An 18233-nucleotide genomic window follows, 5' to 3' on the forward strand; every position below is an offset into this window, starting at 1 on the left:
CCAGGTGGCCAAGAAGGCCAATGGAATCCTGTCCTGTATCAAAAATAGCGTGGTCAGCAGGACAAGGGAAGTGATCCTTCCCCTGTACTCTGCATTGGTGAGGCCACACCTGGAGTACTGTGTTCCGTTCTGGGCCCCTCAGTTCAGGAAAGACATTGAAGTGCTGGAGCGGGTCCAGAGAAGAGCAACATGACTGGTGAAGGGAGTTGAGCACAAGACCCATGGGGAGAGGCTGAGGGAGCTGGGGTTGTTTAGTCTGGAGAAGAGGAGGCTTAGAGGTGACCTCGTCACTCTCTATAACTACCTTGAAGGGAAGTTATAGCCAGGTGGGGATTGGTCTCTTCTCCCAGGCAGTCAGCAATAGGACATGGGGCCATGGGCTTAAACTCCTCCAGGGGAAATTTAGGCTGGATATTAGAAATTCTTTACAAAGAGAGTGGTCAGGCATTAGAATGGCCTGCCCAGGGAGGTGGTGGACTCACCATCCCTGGAGGTTTTTAATCTGAGATTGGACGTGGCACTTAGTGCCATGATCGAGTAAATGGACTGGAGTTGGACCAAGGGTTGGACTTGATGATCTCTGAGGTCTTTTCCAATGCAGTCGATTCTGTGGTTTTGTTTTCACCTCAAACCATTGCAGTCACCTAGTTACAGCATGGCTCTTCCAACAGTTGCATTACTTGCTCTGACAGAGCATGAAAGCAACAGCACTGGGTTAGGAATTTGAGATAGCTTGCTATGAGACAAAATATTCATTTAATGGGACTTTGGAAGTTCTGACTCATATCAAAATTAGCTGGATGTATATTTTGCCACCCACATTTGCACCTGCCTATCCTTATTGTGGAAATTCCTGCTCTCCTTTCACCAGATAAAATGACGGATTGTGAAACAGCCACTACACAGGCAGGAAGTAGTTCAGAATGGTAAGGAGAACCAAAAGTTAATGCCAGCCTTCCTTAGCAGACTAAGTTATAATTTGGAGTTGCCTCACAACCTAGTAAGCCAACTTGGCCATCAGTAGTAGGTACCTCTGACGATGAGACAGATGTGGACAGAAGCCTCTACAGCTACTTAACTTCTGCATGTGGTTCTGCATCAAGCCACAAACAGTAAGACCAAAGGAAAAATGGTAATATGAGTCACCTCCAAAAGAATTCTAATTAAAACGTGACACTCAAGTGATGATGCAGCAAACACTTATCTCAATCAAACGGCACAACTTCAAAGGATGACATTCCTACCAGTGGGCTGACCAGCTCCTAGAGTCATCATGTGGCCATTCACAGAATTTAAGTCAACAACTTCTGCTTCAAAACTGTTATCATCTAGGATTACATAGCACAACTGGTGGCCACAATTTAGTTGAATAGTGCAGACTTGTTAAGCTGAGGCTACTTGATTTTACACTATCTTTTACTCTGACCCTCAGCTTTTACATTGCTTTTCATACCCCTCTTACAAATAAAAGGTTTTCATCTATAATCTTCTTGGATATCGAACATGAACATTCCCTCTTCAAAAAATCCCTCCATGCAACCCTAGGGTCCTCACATAAACAAACCAAAACAAAAAATCAAGTACAGAATAGCATACAGCTCCATTATGGCAAGTATTCATGGCACAAAAGAAAATGTATATTTAGTCTATAATAATTTGATTCTAAAATATGTCTCTTTATTATTGTTATTACACAAAAGTTTTTGACTACAGAGGAACAAAAAAAGTATGTTTCAATAAAAGTTATTTCTATGTGGAACAAGAGTGTCTTTTAAGTAATTTAAAGCCATTTAATGACTAAACAAACGTGTTTCAAAGTGCAAAATTAACACTTCAAGACCTATGTCAACTCTTGCCATTAATCAGATCTGTGTAACTCAAAATATGACTCTGAATAATAATAACCCACTATTTCAAGCAAAACCACTACTTTCATAACGAAACAAGGAATTTAATGTTCTGTTACAGTAAATTATTTCTTTGAAATCTTGCATATATTTTCTGATTATCACAAATACTAAGTCTGACAGTCTTTTACTAAAACTACTTAAAGGCATTTTCACACTCTGCTACCCAGATAAGCTACTTCCAATGAGGCAAAAAAAAATCCCAACTTCAGTACTAGAAACTACTGCAAACTAGGTCCAAAACCACAAGGCTGTACTCAAAAGACAGACAATAAATATCATCTATACTTAAAAATATATATATCAGATAAACGAATGTAGAAAGTGGTTTTACATAGTTAAGTTTCAGTTTACTTATTGAGAGCTAATTGTCTGTGTTAATATTATCAGCATGACTAAGGAACAGTCCATACAGTGTGCTAGAATTCATATATGATAGGCAAGAACATCTGGTACCACTGGACATAGATAGGTCACACAAAATCACAGAATGTTAGGGATTGGAAGGGACCTCGAAAGATCATCTAGTCCAATCCCCCTGCCAGAGCAGGAACACCCAGATGAGGTTACACAGGAATGTGTCCAGGCAGGTTTTCAATGTCCCCAGAAAAGGAGACTCCACAACCTCCCTGGGCAGCCTGTTCCAGTGTTCTGTCATCCCCACTGAGAAGTTTCTTCTCAAATTTAAGTGGAACCTCTCGTGTTCCAGTTTATACCCATTGCCCCTTGTCTTATCATTGGTTGTCACTGAGAAGAGCCTGGCTCCATCCTCATGACACTCACTCTTTATATATTTACTGCTCCAACCTCATGACACTCACCCTTTATATATTTATTAACACTCATGAGGACACCCCTCAGTCTCCTCCATGCTAAAGAGACCCAGCTCCCTCAGCCTTTCCTCATAAGGGAGATACTCCACTCTGTTCATCATCTTTGTGGCTCTGCACTGGACTCTCTCCAGCAGTTCCCTGTCCTTCTTGAACTGAGGGGCCCAGAACTGGACACAATATTCCAGATGTGGTCTCACCAGGGCAGAGTAGAGGGGAAGGAGAACCTCTCTCGACTTACTAACCACCTCCTTTCTAATACACCCCAGGATGCCATTGGCCTTCCTGGCCACAAGGGCACAGTGCTGGCTCATGGTCATCCTGCTGTTCACCAGGACCTCCAGGTCCCTTTCCCCTACACTGCTCTCCAACAGGTCATTCCCCAACTCATACTGGAACCTGGGGTCCAGATGCCACCATCTAGATACTGCATCCTTACTCCATATGCTATCCTGTCTCACAGACACATGTGAAGACTAGCAAAGACAATTCTTAGTAGGACCTTAGCTGACACACAGCATGAAGTGTAAAAACTTTATATACAGCGATTTCCACTGAGGGTAGCCCTTTATAAGACAACCCCCAAATCTGGCATCTTTTCTTCATGCCTTCTACAACTTCAGTTACTGTATGCGTATTAATTTATTAAGTCAAGCATCAAAGCTTGACAGCTGAATTTGTTAACTGTCCTACTGAAAGCTTACAAAACAGGTATCAGTAATCTTAAGTTCCCCTCCAAGACATGTCAGTAAAGACACTGCTGATAACAGATTCAGAGCTTTTTATCTTCAGACATGGACAAAGACTACAGTATCTCAGCAGAATTCAGAATGCACTTCTAAAGCGAATGATGTGAGAAACTGAATACACATGCTACAAAGAGCACCATAAAGTACCACAACCTGAAAGACTTTTCCTGCAAAACCTCACAGTACTGACTGATCATGTAGAAACGCTATCAACCAGATTAATTAAAAACTACTGTTGCTGATGTTGCATGTAATAATCACAGATACAAATAATTATGAAGGCTTTGAGCCATTAAGTAAAGAATGTGAAATCAAATTTATCATTGTATGTAGTTTCTTAGTACTTGACAAACTACAGCTTAAGTTAGAATGAAGGACCACTGTGTGGAAAATTTAATCTTCTACCACCCTGCCTGATGACAACAAATGCAGTTGCTTCTGCTGCAGTGCAGTGAAACAAAACCAACTCACTGAAAATGGATTTTCTTTTTCCTTTTTTTACAAGCCTCTTTTTAATTCGAGTTTCCCCATCTAATTCACCATGGAACCAAAAAACTGTAAGAAAAAGGTAGGTAAAAATAAAAGGGTTACAGCATCTCTTTCTGCAGCAGTACTAGCTCAGGAGGCTTGCTGGACTCAGTGACCTTGAACATGTCAAAAAGGCAAATTAAGTACCCTCAAGGGCAAACTCGGGAAGATGCATTTATGGTTCAGTCCCCCACTCAGAATTTATTAACAAACACGTATGTATATCTGCAGAACACTGATCTAAATATCAGTATAATTCTACCAGAGAAGTGGAAAGCTTCCGGCTGAGTCAAAACTTTGCAGCTTCGAAACAACACATGAATTTAGACGACCACAATTTCTGTTCTAATTGGAGGCTGAGACTGTGCTCATTAGTCAAAAACTAAGACATCCTGAAATAATTTCAAATTGACAGTTCCAATTTTCAAAAAATGAGTGTTTTTTCAGTGTTGCACAGCCATTATGTACAAAGAACTGGGCACTGGTTATTTAATGTATTGTAGCTACTGTAACCACACATTAAATTTCGGACAGCTCATTAATTTCTCAAGAGCTCTCAAGCCAATTAGCATTATTATTAGTAGGGCTATTCAGTGATATCAAGGCAGTCCCCATGTAAACTAGAGCCTATTTCAGCTCAATGGCAAACTGCGACAGCTTGGCAATGTAATCAGAACATCCAGGTTTCCAAGGGCCTCTGGAGACCACTAGTCCCACCTTCTGCACAACTCTGAGCCTTATGGGAGATGACCCAGCACCCTGACGAGCCAAGTCTTCAAGGGAGACTCCAGCACTTCCCTGGGCAACCTCTTGCTGGTTAACTGCTCTAATGGTGAACATTTTTCCTACATTCAGACCATTTTCCCTGATGTAACTCATTCCCATACCCCTCTGCCCCATCATGCTGTTCCCCTGTGAATAGTGCACCTCTGTCTTTCTCTGTAACTAGTTTCTGAGTAAGAGAAGACTGTGATCAGATACTCCCTCCTCTAGACAGAACAAACTCCATTGCTTCAGCCTTTCTCTGTATGTCAATGTGACTAAGGTTAGCCCTTTGCATTACAATTCTAATGCGTCTGCGTGTTATTGTAACTTTAATGCCTAGAAAGATGGAGAAACACAGCATGTCTAGACTTCCTTTTGCTGTAATTTAAAATAACTGACAAAGTACAGTGAAACATCAGGTAATTCATAATGAATAAATGATTTACATCTCTGAAATCAACATTTTCAACTTTCCTTTTCAATATAAAGTTCTGTGTTATTTCAAATACTGTTCAGCACTACCCATACTAGCCCTCACATGTGTACTCTCAACTTAAATAATACTTGGTTTAGCAGAAAGACTTGATCTAAGTCATTAAGCATTCTTCACAATGTGCCCTGCAAAAAATCACAAAGCGAAAACTATCTGATGATCTTATTGGTTGAATAAGATATCAAACCCTCTACCTGCCTCCAAGCTTTTATCAACTGCAGCTTGACAATCATGTTATGTGTGCCTCTTGTGCCTCAGGTGTAACTAACTTACATGAAGACTTTAAGAATCTGAACTAAATGTGTTCTGAACCATTAAAGAGACTAGTGTCCCTCTAATTCAAGGTGAGAAACATATTTCACTACTATTTTAACTTTCATACTAGCTAACAGAGGTTTAAATTATTTCTGTTACATAAATAAGAGGGTGCTGCATGCTGACTTTGAGCTGTGAAAGGCTTAAGTCATTTATTTTAAAATCGGCTTCCAGGGTGGATTAAAACAGAGAAGCACAGGGCTGAAAATAGATTAGTCGGATCAACAAATCGTCCTTCATGTATACCAGGGAGTTTACGTGACGGAATTAACCCCTATACCAACTCCTGTTTTCTGGCGGCCGTCTGCTGGCGGGAGGGCTCTGGGAGCGCTTGCCTTCCGCCTGCCGCGGCGCCCGGCCCTTCAGGTGGCCAGGGCGGTGCAGCATCCTGCCCGCGGCCGCGGGAGCCGGCCCGTGCGGGCAGCTGTCCCGGAGAGACTCCCCACCACGCCACTGCCCGACGGAGAGGGACGCGCCGCCGCCTCCCCGACAAGGGCGGGCGGCGCCGGGAAAAAGGGTCAGACCCGCCTACGCACCGCGCGGCCCCAGGTACGGGGACGCGCCAAGACCTCGGCCACCAGCCCGAGCGCCGGGCCCCGAAGGCCGGGCATGGGGCGCCCGCCCGCCCACAGGCCCTCCGCGGGCGGAGGAGCCCGGCGCACCACCTGCTGGTCTCCAGGGACGAGTAGCGCTCGGGCAGGATCTGCAGGCAGCGCTGGAAGAAGCGCACATGCCGCTCCCGCAGGAAGTCCAGCCGCTCCACCTCCCCCGGGCCCGCTGCCGCCATCTTGCCGCCGCCCGCGCCCGGCGCGCACGGACTGCGTCACGCACAATGGGAACTCCACCCCTCCGCGTGACGTCACGGCAGCGCGGCACCGGCGAGGGGGCGGTGGCTGCGGCCCGTGCCGCTGCGGCGGGTGGCAGCCGGCCGGCAAACGCGGCTTTAGCGCAAACGCAGGTCTACGTCATCACGCAAAGCCTGACAGCCTTACAGGTGGTGTTTAAAACCCACCACTCACAAAGGTAACACACGTCACTGTGTCAAGCAGATTTTGTGACAACTCCCGAGGACTGCTGGCCGCTTCGTAAGCTTCATCATCCCGCGACAGACACGGGCAGGTGCTCATCTACAACTCCTCTTGTCTCCAGGCGGGGGTGGCTCCTAAAACAAGGCAAAACAGGGTATCTGTCATTCCTATCTACATGGGGTCTGTAACAGTGTTTCTGAAGCTGTTGGTGCAGCCTTTCATGTGGTCCTCCCTGCCGTTGGTAGGTCTGCACAGCACGGACCAGTCTCTGCTTACCCGTGCTTAGCTGAATGTCCACCCCAGAGTGAAACAAACAAACAAATTGGTCTTTTCATTGATCACAGAATAAGTTACATGCCTGCACTAGGCCACCCTCATAGGGACAGATGCACAGTAAACAGTACACAGCTGGCTACACAGAAAGAGACTTTTCCCTCCTCATTGTCACAGGAAATGGCAGAAACAGGAAATCAGTAACAGGGGCAGCAACTGCTTGCTCTCATTTATGTTTTAGTAATTTAAAAGGTTAAACTAAAAAACAAACAAACAGGCAATGTTCCCAAAACTCTTCTGGAAACCAGCCTACTTCTTTAACTAATGGTAGAAAACCATTCCAAAAATAAAAAACACCACCCACATTGCAGCTCATTTATATGAGCTATAGGCTTTACTCAGAACAAATATTGCCAGGAGAGAAGTACATTCTCTCTTGCTTTTTAAAAAAAAAAAAAAAAATTAAACACAAAACCAACTATGCCTGCTGCATTTTTGTCTCCTGATAACAAGCATGACTCAGTATGTATTTTTTTTTCCTTTATCAACCATTTAGGTAAGTAAAAATTCCTTTTTACATCAATGAGGAAAAAGGTTGTTGAAACAAGCTGCACACACCTCAAATTAAAACAAAAAAATGATGAGTTACTTCCTCTCTTAACTTTGCCAACCTTTTTTCTTTTTCATGTTTCTCTACTTCTTTAGCTTGTTTTCGTAAAATACTTTGCTCCAGTTTATGTAGATCCTGAAACATAAAACAAATCAAAAAGCAAACAAATTATATGAAAAAATATATGCAGCTTTTTCACAGTTTGTTTTGTTTTGTTTTGAAATTAGAATAGAATAGTACAGAATAAAGTTATACTAGGTAGCTACTTGCTATAGCTTGTCCTGCACAAACAAATTATATTTACACAGTTTTGAGAAAAAATGGATTGTAGTAGTTTAATCTCTGTTTAGAAAAATGAACACTGGCATAAATGGTGACAAAAATATCAGTTCTCCAGTAACCAGATTTACATTGATATGGGCTCTAACTTGACCTTACAGCAACAGAAACCTCCAGGACATTCAAAAACCTCTTTTTTATTTCATATCTGCATACAATAATCAGGTCTTATGAAGTTTTCTATGGCATGGCAAGCAATGCAGCCCAAGTGTTTTTCCCCAAACACTCTCACATTGAAGTAAATAAAACTACTTCTATTTGTAGAATGAAATACAGGCTTGAAGAATCCTGTAGAACTTAAATATTGAGGAAAATGAACATCTTTGTCTAAAATAAAGTTTCATCCTGTTTCTTGTATGTAACAAATACTGTTATTCATAGTGAATAAAAAATAAATTTAAAGGAATGAAACTTAGATTTTTAAAAAGTGTTTAACAGATTATATTGTAGAAGGAAATAGGTGAATTTAAAACAACAAATTGTATAAATGGACTGTAATTACGTACATGCTCTTGAAACTTTGTAATTTCTTCTGCAGTTCTCTTCCTTTCCTGCTTTTCAGCTTCCTCTCTCTTCTCAAGATTTTCAAGTTCTTCCTTTTTTATCTTCTGCAAGGCATAGGTTTCTGACAGTAACTTCATGTGGTGCTGACATTCTTTTTGTTGCTTTTCTCTTCTGCTAGCTTTAGCTGTGATGCTTGTTCCATTGCAAATGCTAATGCTTGCTTTTCTTTTTTTCCATGCTTCAATCACTGCTTTGCTTCAGAGCTTCTTCACACTGTTGCTGTTCTTCCTTGACCATTTTTTCTGATTTCTCTTTTTCCTACAAGTTTCCTTCTTTTTCTTGCTGCTGCTTTTATTCCCACTTCTTAATTGGCTGCTAGAGCACATCAGGAAAAAAAAAAAAAGTAACGTTTCCATGAAAATTTTGCACATTCCCATTGACTTGGTGTGAGGAAAACATACGCTCCAAGGATACGAACTGCATATAGGAATTAAAAGTCTGCTAAAGTCGAAATTTAAGGCAAAGAAGACCCCTGTCTGTTCTCACAGGTTTTTGTTTTCAATGCTATGGATCAGAAAGGCAAGTTTAATATGTGTCTGCTAAAATTATTTAAGTTACAGGATTCATATTAATTTTGGCTAGTTACAATGACGTGTGGAATAAACCTCTACAACTCGAGATGAGTTATAAAGCAGGTATGTTTATTCTGGCACCAGCAGGCATAGGAATCTTTTCCAAAGCATGCTACATTTCATAAGGTATCCATTTTTATGTTAACATGTCATACATATTCAGAATAGGGGTTGGTTTAGTACAATTAGTCCCAGGAATAGGAGTGGCTATTATAATCACAGGGCTCCTCCTCTTGGTGCATGCACGCTGCCAGCTGGTGGTCGTGGGCTGGGGTATTTTGGATCAAGGTTTGCAGTCTTCCTCGTAGTGCACTTTTTACCTTTGGTCTGGTATGCTGAGCTGGCCGAAGCCCAAACTGCTGAGTTGGTTATAACTGGATCGTCCTCCTCCTCCATGCTGAAGATTCCCATTATCTCGTCCACCAAGGATGCAACTGGGCCCTTATCTTTGTTAGTTAGGTTGTTAAATCCTTACACTACACAATACATTGCTGGCTATAAAGTAATTTGCTGACTATACAGCATATCAACAAATGTTGGCATAATATGGTTTTTTTTTAAGTGCAAATGTACCTCAGGTCTTAAATTTTTTAATTCGAATTAATAATTCCACCTTCTATTTTATATTTCATTTTTTTATGTTAGATGGATAGTTCTTGAAGGAATCATAGTTCTGTATGTTTGTATGGCATAGGTATATTGCCTATACAGTGGGACAGACCTTCTTAGCAACAGATGTAAGAAGAACTTCAATTTCAGATGGGATCACTTACTGCTCTGGAATTGGCATCTAACTTGGTGGACCCCTGCCATGAAAACCATTTATAATATAATTTGGCAATACACAGCCCACTTCAATATGTTGTTAAGTCTACACTTAGTGCTAATTCTTTAAGACAAATATTTTTGGCAAGTTGAGGATGCTAAAGACTTTAGTTACATAGCATCAGCTATAACAGAAATCTACCTAGCATTACCACCAGAGAGGCAAATACAAAAGTAAGAAATGCATGCATTTTAGAAGTACTTACATTTTCTTAAAGCTACAAAAGCCCTAGAGGGGTTGTTTTACCTGTTTCTTCTACATAAGATCAGAAATTCTTGATACCATTTGTCATGCTGTTCAATATCTTCCTTTGTTCTTCCACAGAGATACTGAAGGACTTCATCCAAGTAGGACTACCTTCCTTTGTGTTTTGTCCATATTCTCAGACAATTTTGATGATCATAATCATCCCAGCCTCCTTGCTGCCCTCCTGTTCACTGTAGAACCCTTTCAAACTCTAGTACTTCTTCAGGTAGATGATTTTCTATTCTTTTATCACCTGAGACTTTGGCTGATGGTAATTTCAAAACTTTCTCTGTTGTTGAGCTGCCTAATGCCCACAGATCCACTTTTCTCTCAAAGACACTGAGCTCATTAATAGCAGTTCTTTCCTCCTTCAAAAGCTGTTCATATCTAAAAAAAAAGAACAAACATTGAGATGTAAGAGAAAAAATCCAATATTCAATTGTTCATTCACCAAAAACTAATTTTGGAATTGTTCAATGACACACAAAAGCTATGCTTCAAAGATTAAGAACTGAAATGGTAACATAGATGACAGCACTTTGTAACGATCTTATAATAAAGCACTACATATCAGAAATAAGTTACTTGTTTTGTGAAAGCACACATTTATGGTACTCAAACAACAAACTCAATCCCCTCCTGACACCAGTTAAAAACCCAGCCGCTTCTTCTGCAGCCTTTCTTTGAAAAGGCTTTTCATAGGCAAAACATTGTCACTGGATCAGTGCAGAAGCTATATAAACAGCCTCTCTAAAAGGGTATTTATCACAACGCTAATGTTGATAGCTTGAGTTTGGTTTACATATCACAGGAATCACTAGCTAAAGAGTAAATCAAAAGAATAGTTTACTCTATTAATGCAAAGTTTTCATTGTGTCTTATGGAAGAACTTTTTCTTATAGCTGAAGTATGTATAGACACACATTTGCCTCTGTTCCTCTTTAAAAGCATTGATTGCATTTTCAACTTCTTCCATAATTTCCTTGAGCTTGTCAATAACTAAAAAGGAAAAGGAGAAAAAAGCACATCACTTAAGAAATCTACAGTATTTATCAGTAATTCAGCACTATTCAGAAATGCAGGCACTTGCAGAGAATTCGGGGACACATTTATTTCAGTGTACCAAAAAGCATGCATTTCTATCTTAAACAGTCTTAAAAGATAAACTCTCATGTATTCAAAAGGTGTGATTTCACAGTGATTTAGTCAACTGGATGCAAATCCCATTATAATTAACAAGTCTCATTTTGAGTAACCTTCAATTGAATCAGCGTAAGACAAGCCTTATACTAAAAAATATCCACTTTTTTTTTTTGTAACAATGCAGTTAGTGACTTAAGATGCACACTGAAATCTTTGGTTTATACCAGACTGTAGCAATCCTATTTAACCCACAGCTCACTACTTCTACAAAGCTGACAACAAAACATAGAAGTTAGATTTTGTATCCTGTACTGTCAGCTTGCTGTAGTCCTGATATGGAGAAAGACAGTAACTGACAGCTGTCTAGAGAATTTCTATTTTCCAATGGTAGAAAAAAGTTTCAAATCAGTTTTAAAATAGCACAACATCTCTATAGACACTAATTGAACACATAGCTTAACTAACTTGACTATAAAAAGAATAATTTAATTGGCACAGTTACATCATCTAACACTCTTAGTTCAGCTTTCATGACTTGTTATTTCTTGGCATCTTTGCTGACAGCTTAAGAAAATAATGCCTTTTTTTTATAGAAGAAACACTGAATAAATGAGATGAGATGCATGTTATCTAGCATCGGAAAGCCCTCAGCTAGTAGGAGGGCTTTAATCTGTGCTCTACACAAAGTAAAAAACCCAGCCACTGGGTATCACAGGAGAGTGGTTCTTTCAGTGTGTATTTCCAAAGTTCCAAATCATCCAAACTGAATGAGTTGTTCCAGAATTTTCCACAGAATATTCCAACTTGCACCTCAAGCCATGCAGATGGCTAGAAATGAGTTTCCTGATGAAAGGGAGCTGAATCTAAACAGCACTAGAATAATAACTTTATTTTAAATAAGGCAAAGAGTTACACATAGAAAGCACATAGCTTTCAACAGCCTAAAGAAACAAACTCATACCAATTCTAAGACCCAAGTTTCTCTGTTTCCACACAGAGCTGCATGATATGTCACCATTTCTTACATTTCTGCATTTTTTCCTTCTGAGATTTCTGAAAAAGCAGACAGACTGGAGAAGGAGTATCTTAAGTCTGCAGAAGAATCACAAGCCCATGCAAGAAACCTGACTGTAGAGGAATATGTTTTTAAATCCGTCATCACAACTTACATTCTGGTGTAGGCTTCACATCTTTTAATTGTTGCTGAAGTCTTTTCACATTATTTTGTATTTTTGTTAGCTGCTGCAGGATTTTACTTTCTGTTAAACAAAATAAGGGGCTGATAGGTCTAACAGTTTCTTTGCACATTATATTCAACACAAAAACAAGAACAATGAAGTGTCCAAAATAAACTGAGAATTTAATTCAAGCAGGGACATAAATTCTGTTCCATCGTAAGAAACTACCAGAATACTAAGCATTTTAACATGACTGCAACTTCATGTAGGTGACTGTACAGGCCATTATCTCTCCCCACACAGTGACAACAGATTTTAAAACTAGTAGCTCCTATTTGTAAAAGGGTCAGTTGAATAGTCATATCTAGATTTTTTTATATTTTTTTTTTGCAAACCTCTTATCAGGTAACTGAAGTTTGGAGAACGTTGCCTATGCAGATGACTCCTTCTGTGGAATTTTGAGGGAGAATCTGACCTAGGCCTCGAAACACAGCAATGAAAGCAAACTTGGAAAGCATATGTGAATGTGCTACTTAGGTGAGATTTATTTATTTATTTATTTGCTGTGTTAACTAAAGTAAAATCACTGTTTTTGCGTACTCCACTTATTTGCTTTGTTACCACTTGAATCCTTACGCGTCCATAAATACAATACTGATGAGGATGAAGTTCTGGACACATCTTAGGTAATAAGGAGGTGTATCTTCTATCCTAAAAGATTTGGTTCAAGGAAAGGATAACAGAGTTCAAGACATAAACATAAGAAAATGTACTTAAGACATGACTACTAGTTCCTGCTGAGCCCACATGAAGTGTAAAAGCACATAGATCATGCTGAAAGACCTGAACGCAGCAGAATTGCAAGCCTGGGGGTTCTAGTACACACCCTAAAAGATCATACTCTTAACACTCCTTCACACTTCATAGGTAGGTCCTTACACCTCTCATCTTTGTCCTCTTTATTATCTCACAACAGTATCTCCATCTATACTTCCATGCTCCCTTCTTACCCCTGAACAATTTTCGGAACTTTCTAGCTTAGTCATTCCTTGGAACTATTTACATTTCTTAAGCATTGCAAGATGTAAAGGATGTAAGTTTCCTTAATTAAAAGATGCACATTAAAACACATGCAAATTTGTAAGGTAAGTGTATTTTTAGTTGTCTCTACGTGTCACTTTCATTATTCATCCTATTCTGTTTTTTTCTGTATCAGAAGGCACAACATGATTTGATTACTTCTGAAAGAATCTGGGTACTGTGACCAGGGAGTCAGGTTTTTTTCTGAAGCATTTAATTGATCTGTTAAGTGGAACAGATATTCTGGGACAGATTGTGTACTACCTCACACCACTATTGAGACTATGAATATTCAATATCCACAAAATCGAAAAAGACAGACACAGAACTGTTTAAAAGTATAGAGGCAGAAATCATGTGAAAACCTGCAGTAAGTATGTATTTATTGTACCTCAACTAGACTACATTAGATTTTGCACTATGCGCACAAAATTGATTCCGGTTTCTGAAACAGTAACTTTCCACTGAAGTTGTTGTAGGTGCTATCTGCTACATTCAAGATTAAAAGGTAACAATAACACAGAAGGCCCAAACTGTTTATGCCTCTAAATTGCAAGGGAATTATGGAAGTCTTCTTTGTAGGCAGTACACATGGCAAAATACCACACATTTATCAGCATCTACCTTCCAGTTGAACTAATCTCACTGTACTACCAGTTACTAAACCTTTTAACCAAACAAAATTAGAGTAAATCTCCCCCTCCCCCTACCAGAACATACACAAACCCAAAAAAACCCACACACAACAACCCCACTTACTTTCAGTTTTCCTGCTGACAGTCATGCTACGTTCCAGTTCCTCTAGTATGCTATATTCTACCCTGAAATCACTCCTCCTATTGTAAAGATGTCCATTTTTGTCTTTTTCTATATTTGCAAGCCTGGAAAAAAAGGTGGCCACACTGAGCAAGACACAAATACTTCACAAAGCCCCAAGATTTCCAAGGTTAGTATCCAGCTGAGGCTGTATCAACAGGACTGTCTTAGATTTTATACAAATCACTGGTTTGTTGCTAGAGCTGTTTTCAAGGAACATCTTTTTGCAGTTATAAGACTATACGCCAAAGTAACCCAAGAAGTTGAACAAGAGAAAGAAGTTAACCAGGAAATTACCACACTGACAGGCAGTGGTTCACATACTGAAATGGCCTGAAATTGTATCTGTATACTCACTAACAGGGAGCCTTATGAGAATTTTCATTGGAAAGCAAAGGGACACAGACAGACTGTATTAATGCAGTTGCACACATAGATGGAGCCGCAGCATAGACAAAAGAAGTACACTCCCTTAGCCTTAACACTACTGATAGTACTACTGCAACTGAAGATTCAAGTTCATTAGCATTTAAATAACTTACTAAAGCTGCTACTTTACTTACTGACTGTGCTTTATGCATAATACAGAGAGCTGTACGTGACTTTTGCTTTCTTCCTACAGTCAGAAGCTTTACAGTACAACTCAGAGTGGGATGTGCTTTGCCTTAATACAACCAGGCAGTATAAGTACACTGGGGTTTGACCTTCAGAACGGTGGGTGTAAAAGGACTGCAGATACTGCAGTCCTGAGCACATCTGTGAAGTTTGCTGCCACCACATTAGAGATCAGAACAGCAGGACACTGGTGCCACACACTACAGAGACATCCTTATGAAACATTTATTCATGGAAAGAGTTGTGAAGCATTGGAACAGGCTACCCAGGGACGTGGTTGAGTCACCATCCCCAGAGGAGTTAAAACACATACACATGAGGCTCACAGGGACATGGTTTAGTACAAGATTTAGGTTACAGTTGCACTTGATGATCCTGAGGGTCTCTTCCAATCAAAATGATTCTATAATCTGGTGGGATTCCCAATGTTAAGCAACACCAGCAACAACCCAAGAAACTCTTGTTTCTCATTAGCAACTTGGTTCTTCAGCAGACTATTGCCGTTATGTAGTTCAAATCCCTATAGGGTGCAGTTTATGTTTCACAATTTAAATGGTTTGCTGTCTACTGAAATTCACAAACCAGACCCAAGTACCCAATCTGCACATACATCGCCTAAAAAGCCTTCAGCGCACAAGTACAGAAGGACAATGTGCTGCAGTTAAATGGCATGCCTTGTTTGAAGCTGCTTGGGAAGTCTGTTTTACCCAGCAGTAACTTTTTGAGCCATAACCTAGCATCAAGAACAACCAAGGAGGAGCTGTTCAGACAGTGTAAAACACTCCTGTGAGACTTCAGTGTCACTGTTCAGGATTCACAACTACAAACCTCTCCTTCAGCTAGGTGGTTATGTCAGTTCTTCCTCATAAAGCTTATCCATGCAAGAAGAAACCTCCCTGTTCTTTCAGCTGCCAGTGTAGCTGTTACAGCACTTACTCAAGATGTGCGGAAACAGATTTAAGTAACTTCCATGCCAAGGTGCCTTGGATGCCCATTTTCCAAAGCAGTGGCCTAGATATTCTACATGAAGTGCTTTCAGTCTGGTCTGAGGAAGCTGTTGAAATGTTGCTGCAATTCTCCTTTTGTTGGTGTGTCTTAAGGACTTTAGGTACTTAGAAAAGCACAGCTGAGTAGGAAAACTGAGAACTCAATTATGCACCAGGCTCTTTTTTTTCTGCATTTAGTGCAGCAATAGCTTACCAAAGAAGATGACTGACCAAAGTACAAATGCTAATTAGAACAGGGCATTTTAGAGCTCATGAGCCTGAACTACTGTAAGAGCAACATTAATCTGCCTGAGCCCCTAAAAAAGAATTCTTAGCCTAAAGGTTTCTTCACCATAAATTCTTAATTTGATCCTCAAGTTTTGTTACCTCCAGAACAGCATGAAAATATATTTATGATGAAGTGTTTAACTTACTGAGCTTTTAGCCTTTCTGCAGTTCTTATGAATTCAACTTTCTTAGCTTTTTCAGCTTTCATCTTCTGGTTCTGAAATAGTTGACCAGCACCTGCAGTACTGGAACAGCTGTCATTCTGTACATAACAAAATCAAATATTATTCAAAACCAGGATTTATTTTTTAAATGCTCATTCGTTATTTTTAAGCAGGCAATACCACAGTGCAGAGTAACAGCATAATTTCAGTTTTATACTGGGACAATTCAACTAATCTTAAATCCCACAAGTATAAAACTGGAGCAATGAGTGATGGCAAGCTCACAACCGTATACAAAACCAGAAAGACTGCAACATCAGCTTGCTTTAACAGAGGCTGCTCGCCACGCTACATCACTAAATCAAGACAAGTACCATGCGTCTCATGGCAGTTTCTGACAAGTCAGAGCAACTGCCTACCGGAGTGCAAGCATGGGATTTACACCAGGCAGATCACCTGCATTACACCTTATTCAAGAAAGGAACTGGCTTAACTTCTGAAATCTGGTTAATATTCCTCGCAAATTGCCAACTCTCATCCACAGTAACTCTGAACATCCTTCCCATAACCACTGTTAGGAATGCAGATTACAGAACCTTCCCATAACCACTGTTAGGTATGCGGATTACAGAACCTTCCCATAACCACTGTTAGGAATGCGGATTACAAAACCACCAGCTCAGGTTACAGAGCTACCATTTAGAGGCCAGCCCGGCAAATCCGCGCTGCCTCCTACACGTCTCAACGTCTATCCCAACGCCTTGCACCGGGCTGGAGCCCCTCAACGGCCAGCAGAGAGCGGCTCCCGGGCCGGCGGCAAAGGCAGCGGGCAGGGCCGGTGCGGCCTTTACCTGTTGCTGCCGAGCGGCCGCCGCAGCCACGGCCGTTGTCAGAGCAGCCATGTCGGCGCCGCCCCGCCCCGCCCCGCCGGCGGCGCTGAGGGAGGGCCCGCCCCGCGTCGCGCCCGCCTTATCGGCGGTTCGAGCCCTCCAAAATCCCAGGATTTCGGCAGAAACAAGGCGGGGTTTCTGCGCAGAGGTTCTGGTGCCAGTGTTCTGAACCGAGTGGTGCCCGTGTGGGGTGTGTCGGCCACGTGGAGGGGGAAGGTGCCACCCAGAGTACCGCAGCGGGCCCGCTCCCAGGGACGGAGCGGCTGGAAGGGACAGCGGCCCCGAGCGGCCCCGAGCTGCGGTGCTGTCCGAGGTGGCCTGAGGAGCTAGGGCTGTCGTCTGGGTGTCGCAAGCAGGTGTCCCGTCAGAGCGACGTGCTGCAGACCCGGTAGGCAGCCCTGTCCTGACCTGTGGGCTCTTCGGGAGTCCTCGGTCTGGAGATCCATGAAGTGCGTGGCTGCAAGTGGTGCTTGCAGCAGGGTGTCTCTGTGTCCCTCCCTTTCCTCAGGGGCTGCGGTTAGTGGGGGAAACCCATGTATGGCTGTAATTTGGCCATGACTGATTAACTCTTTTGCATATATAACACTTCAATTTTTATTTATTTTGCTTTCCCAACTCATGGAGTCTGCTTGTTACTGGATCTGGTTTCATTTAGGTCAGAATGTAAGGTTTTGTGTTGATAGCTTCCTTCAGGAAGACCAGAGTGTATCCTGACTGAAAATAAAAGTTTCCTATTACTAAGTAAATTTTGGGGACTCTAAAGATCTTGTTTTTCACTCACATACACCAGTCATACTTTCAATGAGTTGCCAATTAACATTTCTGCAGAAAAGAAATAATCTATTCATGCAGTAGCTTTGCTAGCTAAAGAGATTTTTACAAACTGGTGTTTTCCCAGCTGCAGAACACAAAAGTGTTCACAGATGCTAACCAAATGGCCTAAGCTGAAGACATTTTATTGCCTAATTGATGTTTTCAAGAGTGCTGTCGTGATATATTTTCCTCTTTTTATTTCATGACTGCAGTTA

The 18233-nt window shown here is 41.2% G+C and overlaps 2 protein-coding genes across 3 annotated transcripts in view; both read right to left on the minus strand.

Annotated features, from left to right (window-relative positions):
- PGGT1B (protein geranylgeranyltransferase type I subunit beta) overlaps positions 1-6386 on the minus strand; it is a 44475-nt gene extending 38089 nt beyond the window's left edge. Inside the window, exon 1 of one of the 2 annotated variants that reach the window (XM_080362963.1) lies at positions 6253-6386. In XM_080362963.1, the coding sequence (XP_080219089.1) occupies positions 6253-6374 (122 nt within the window). In that variant the 5' untranslated portion in view covers positions 6375-6386. The remainder of the gene's footprint in view (positions 1-6252) is intronic. The other variant, XM_080362964.1, reaches the window with a different exon arrangement.
- Positions 6387-6710: 324 nt separating this feature from the next.
- Positions 6711-17217, minus strand: CCDC112 (coiled-coil domain containing 112; the record flags this gene model as incomplete). The annotated part of the gene is given in 16 exon segments (XM_080362515.1): positions 6711-6749; positions 7538-7633; positions 8344-8508; positions 8511-8584; positions 8587-8659; positions 8663-8692; positions 8696-8716; positions 10046-10054; positions 10060-10152; positions 10156-10233; positions 10237-10432; positions 10969-11044; positions 12358-12447; positions 14206-14327; positions 16298-16413; positions 17167-17217. Coding segments are annotated over 16 exon segments (1329 nt in total).
- Between the last annotated feature and the right edge of the window lie 1016 nt (positions 17218-18233).

Source organism: Nesoenas mayeri (genome assembly GCF_963082525.1).
Source record: "Nesoenas mayeri genome assembly, chromosome: Z".
In the NCBI taxonomy this organism is placed as follows: domain Eukaryota; kingdom Metazoa; phylum Chordata; class Aves; order Columbiformes; family Columbidae; genus Nesoenas; species Nesoenas mayeri.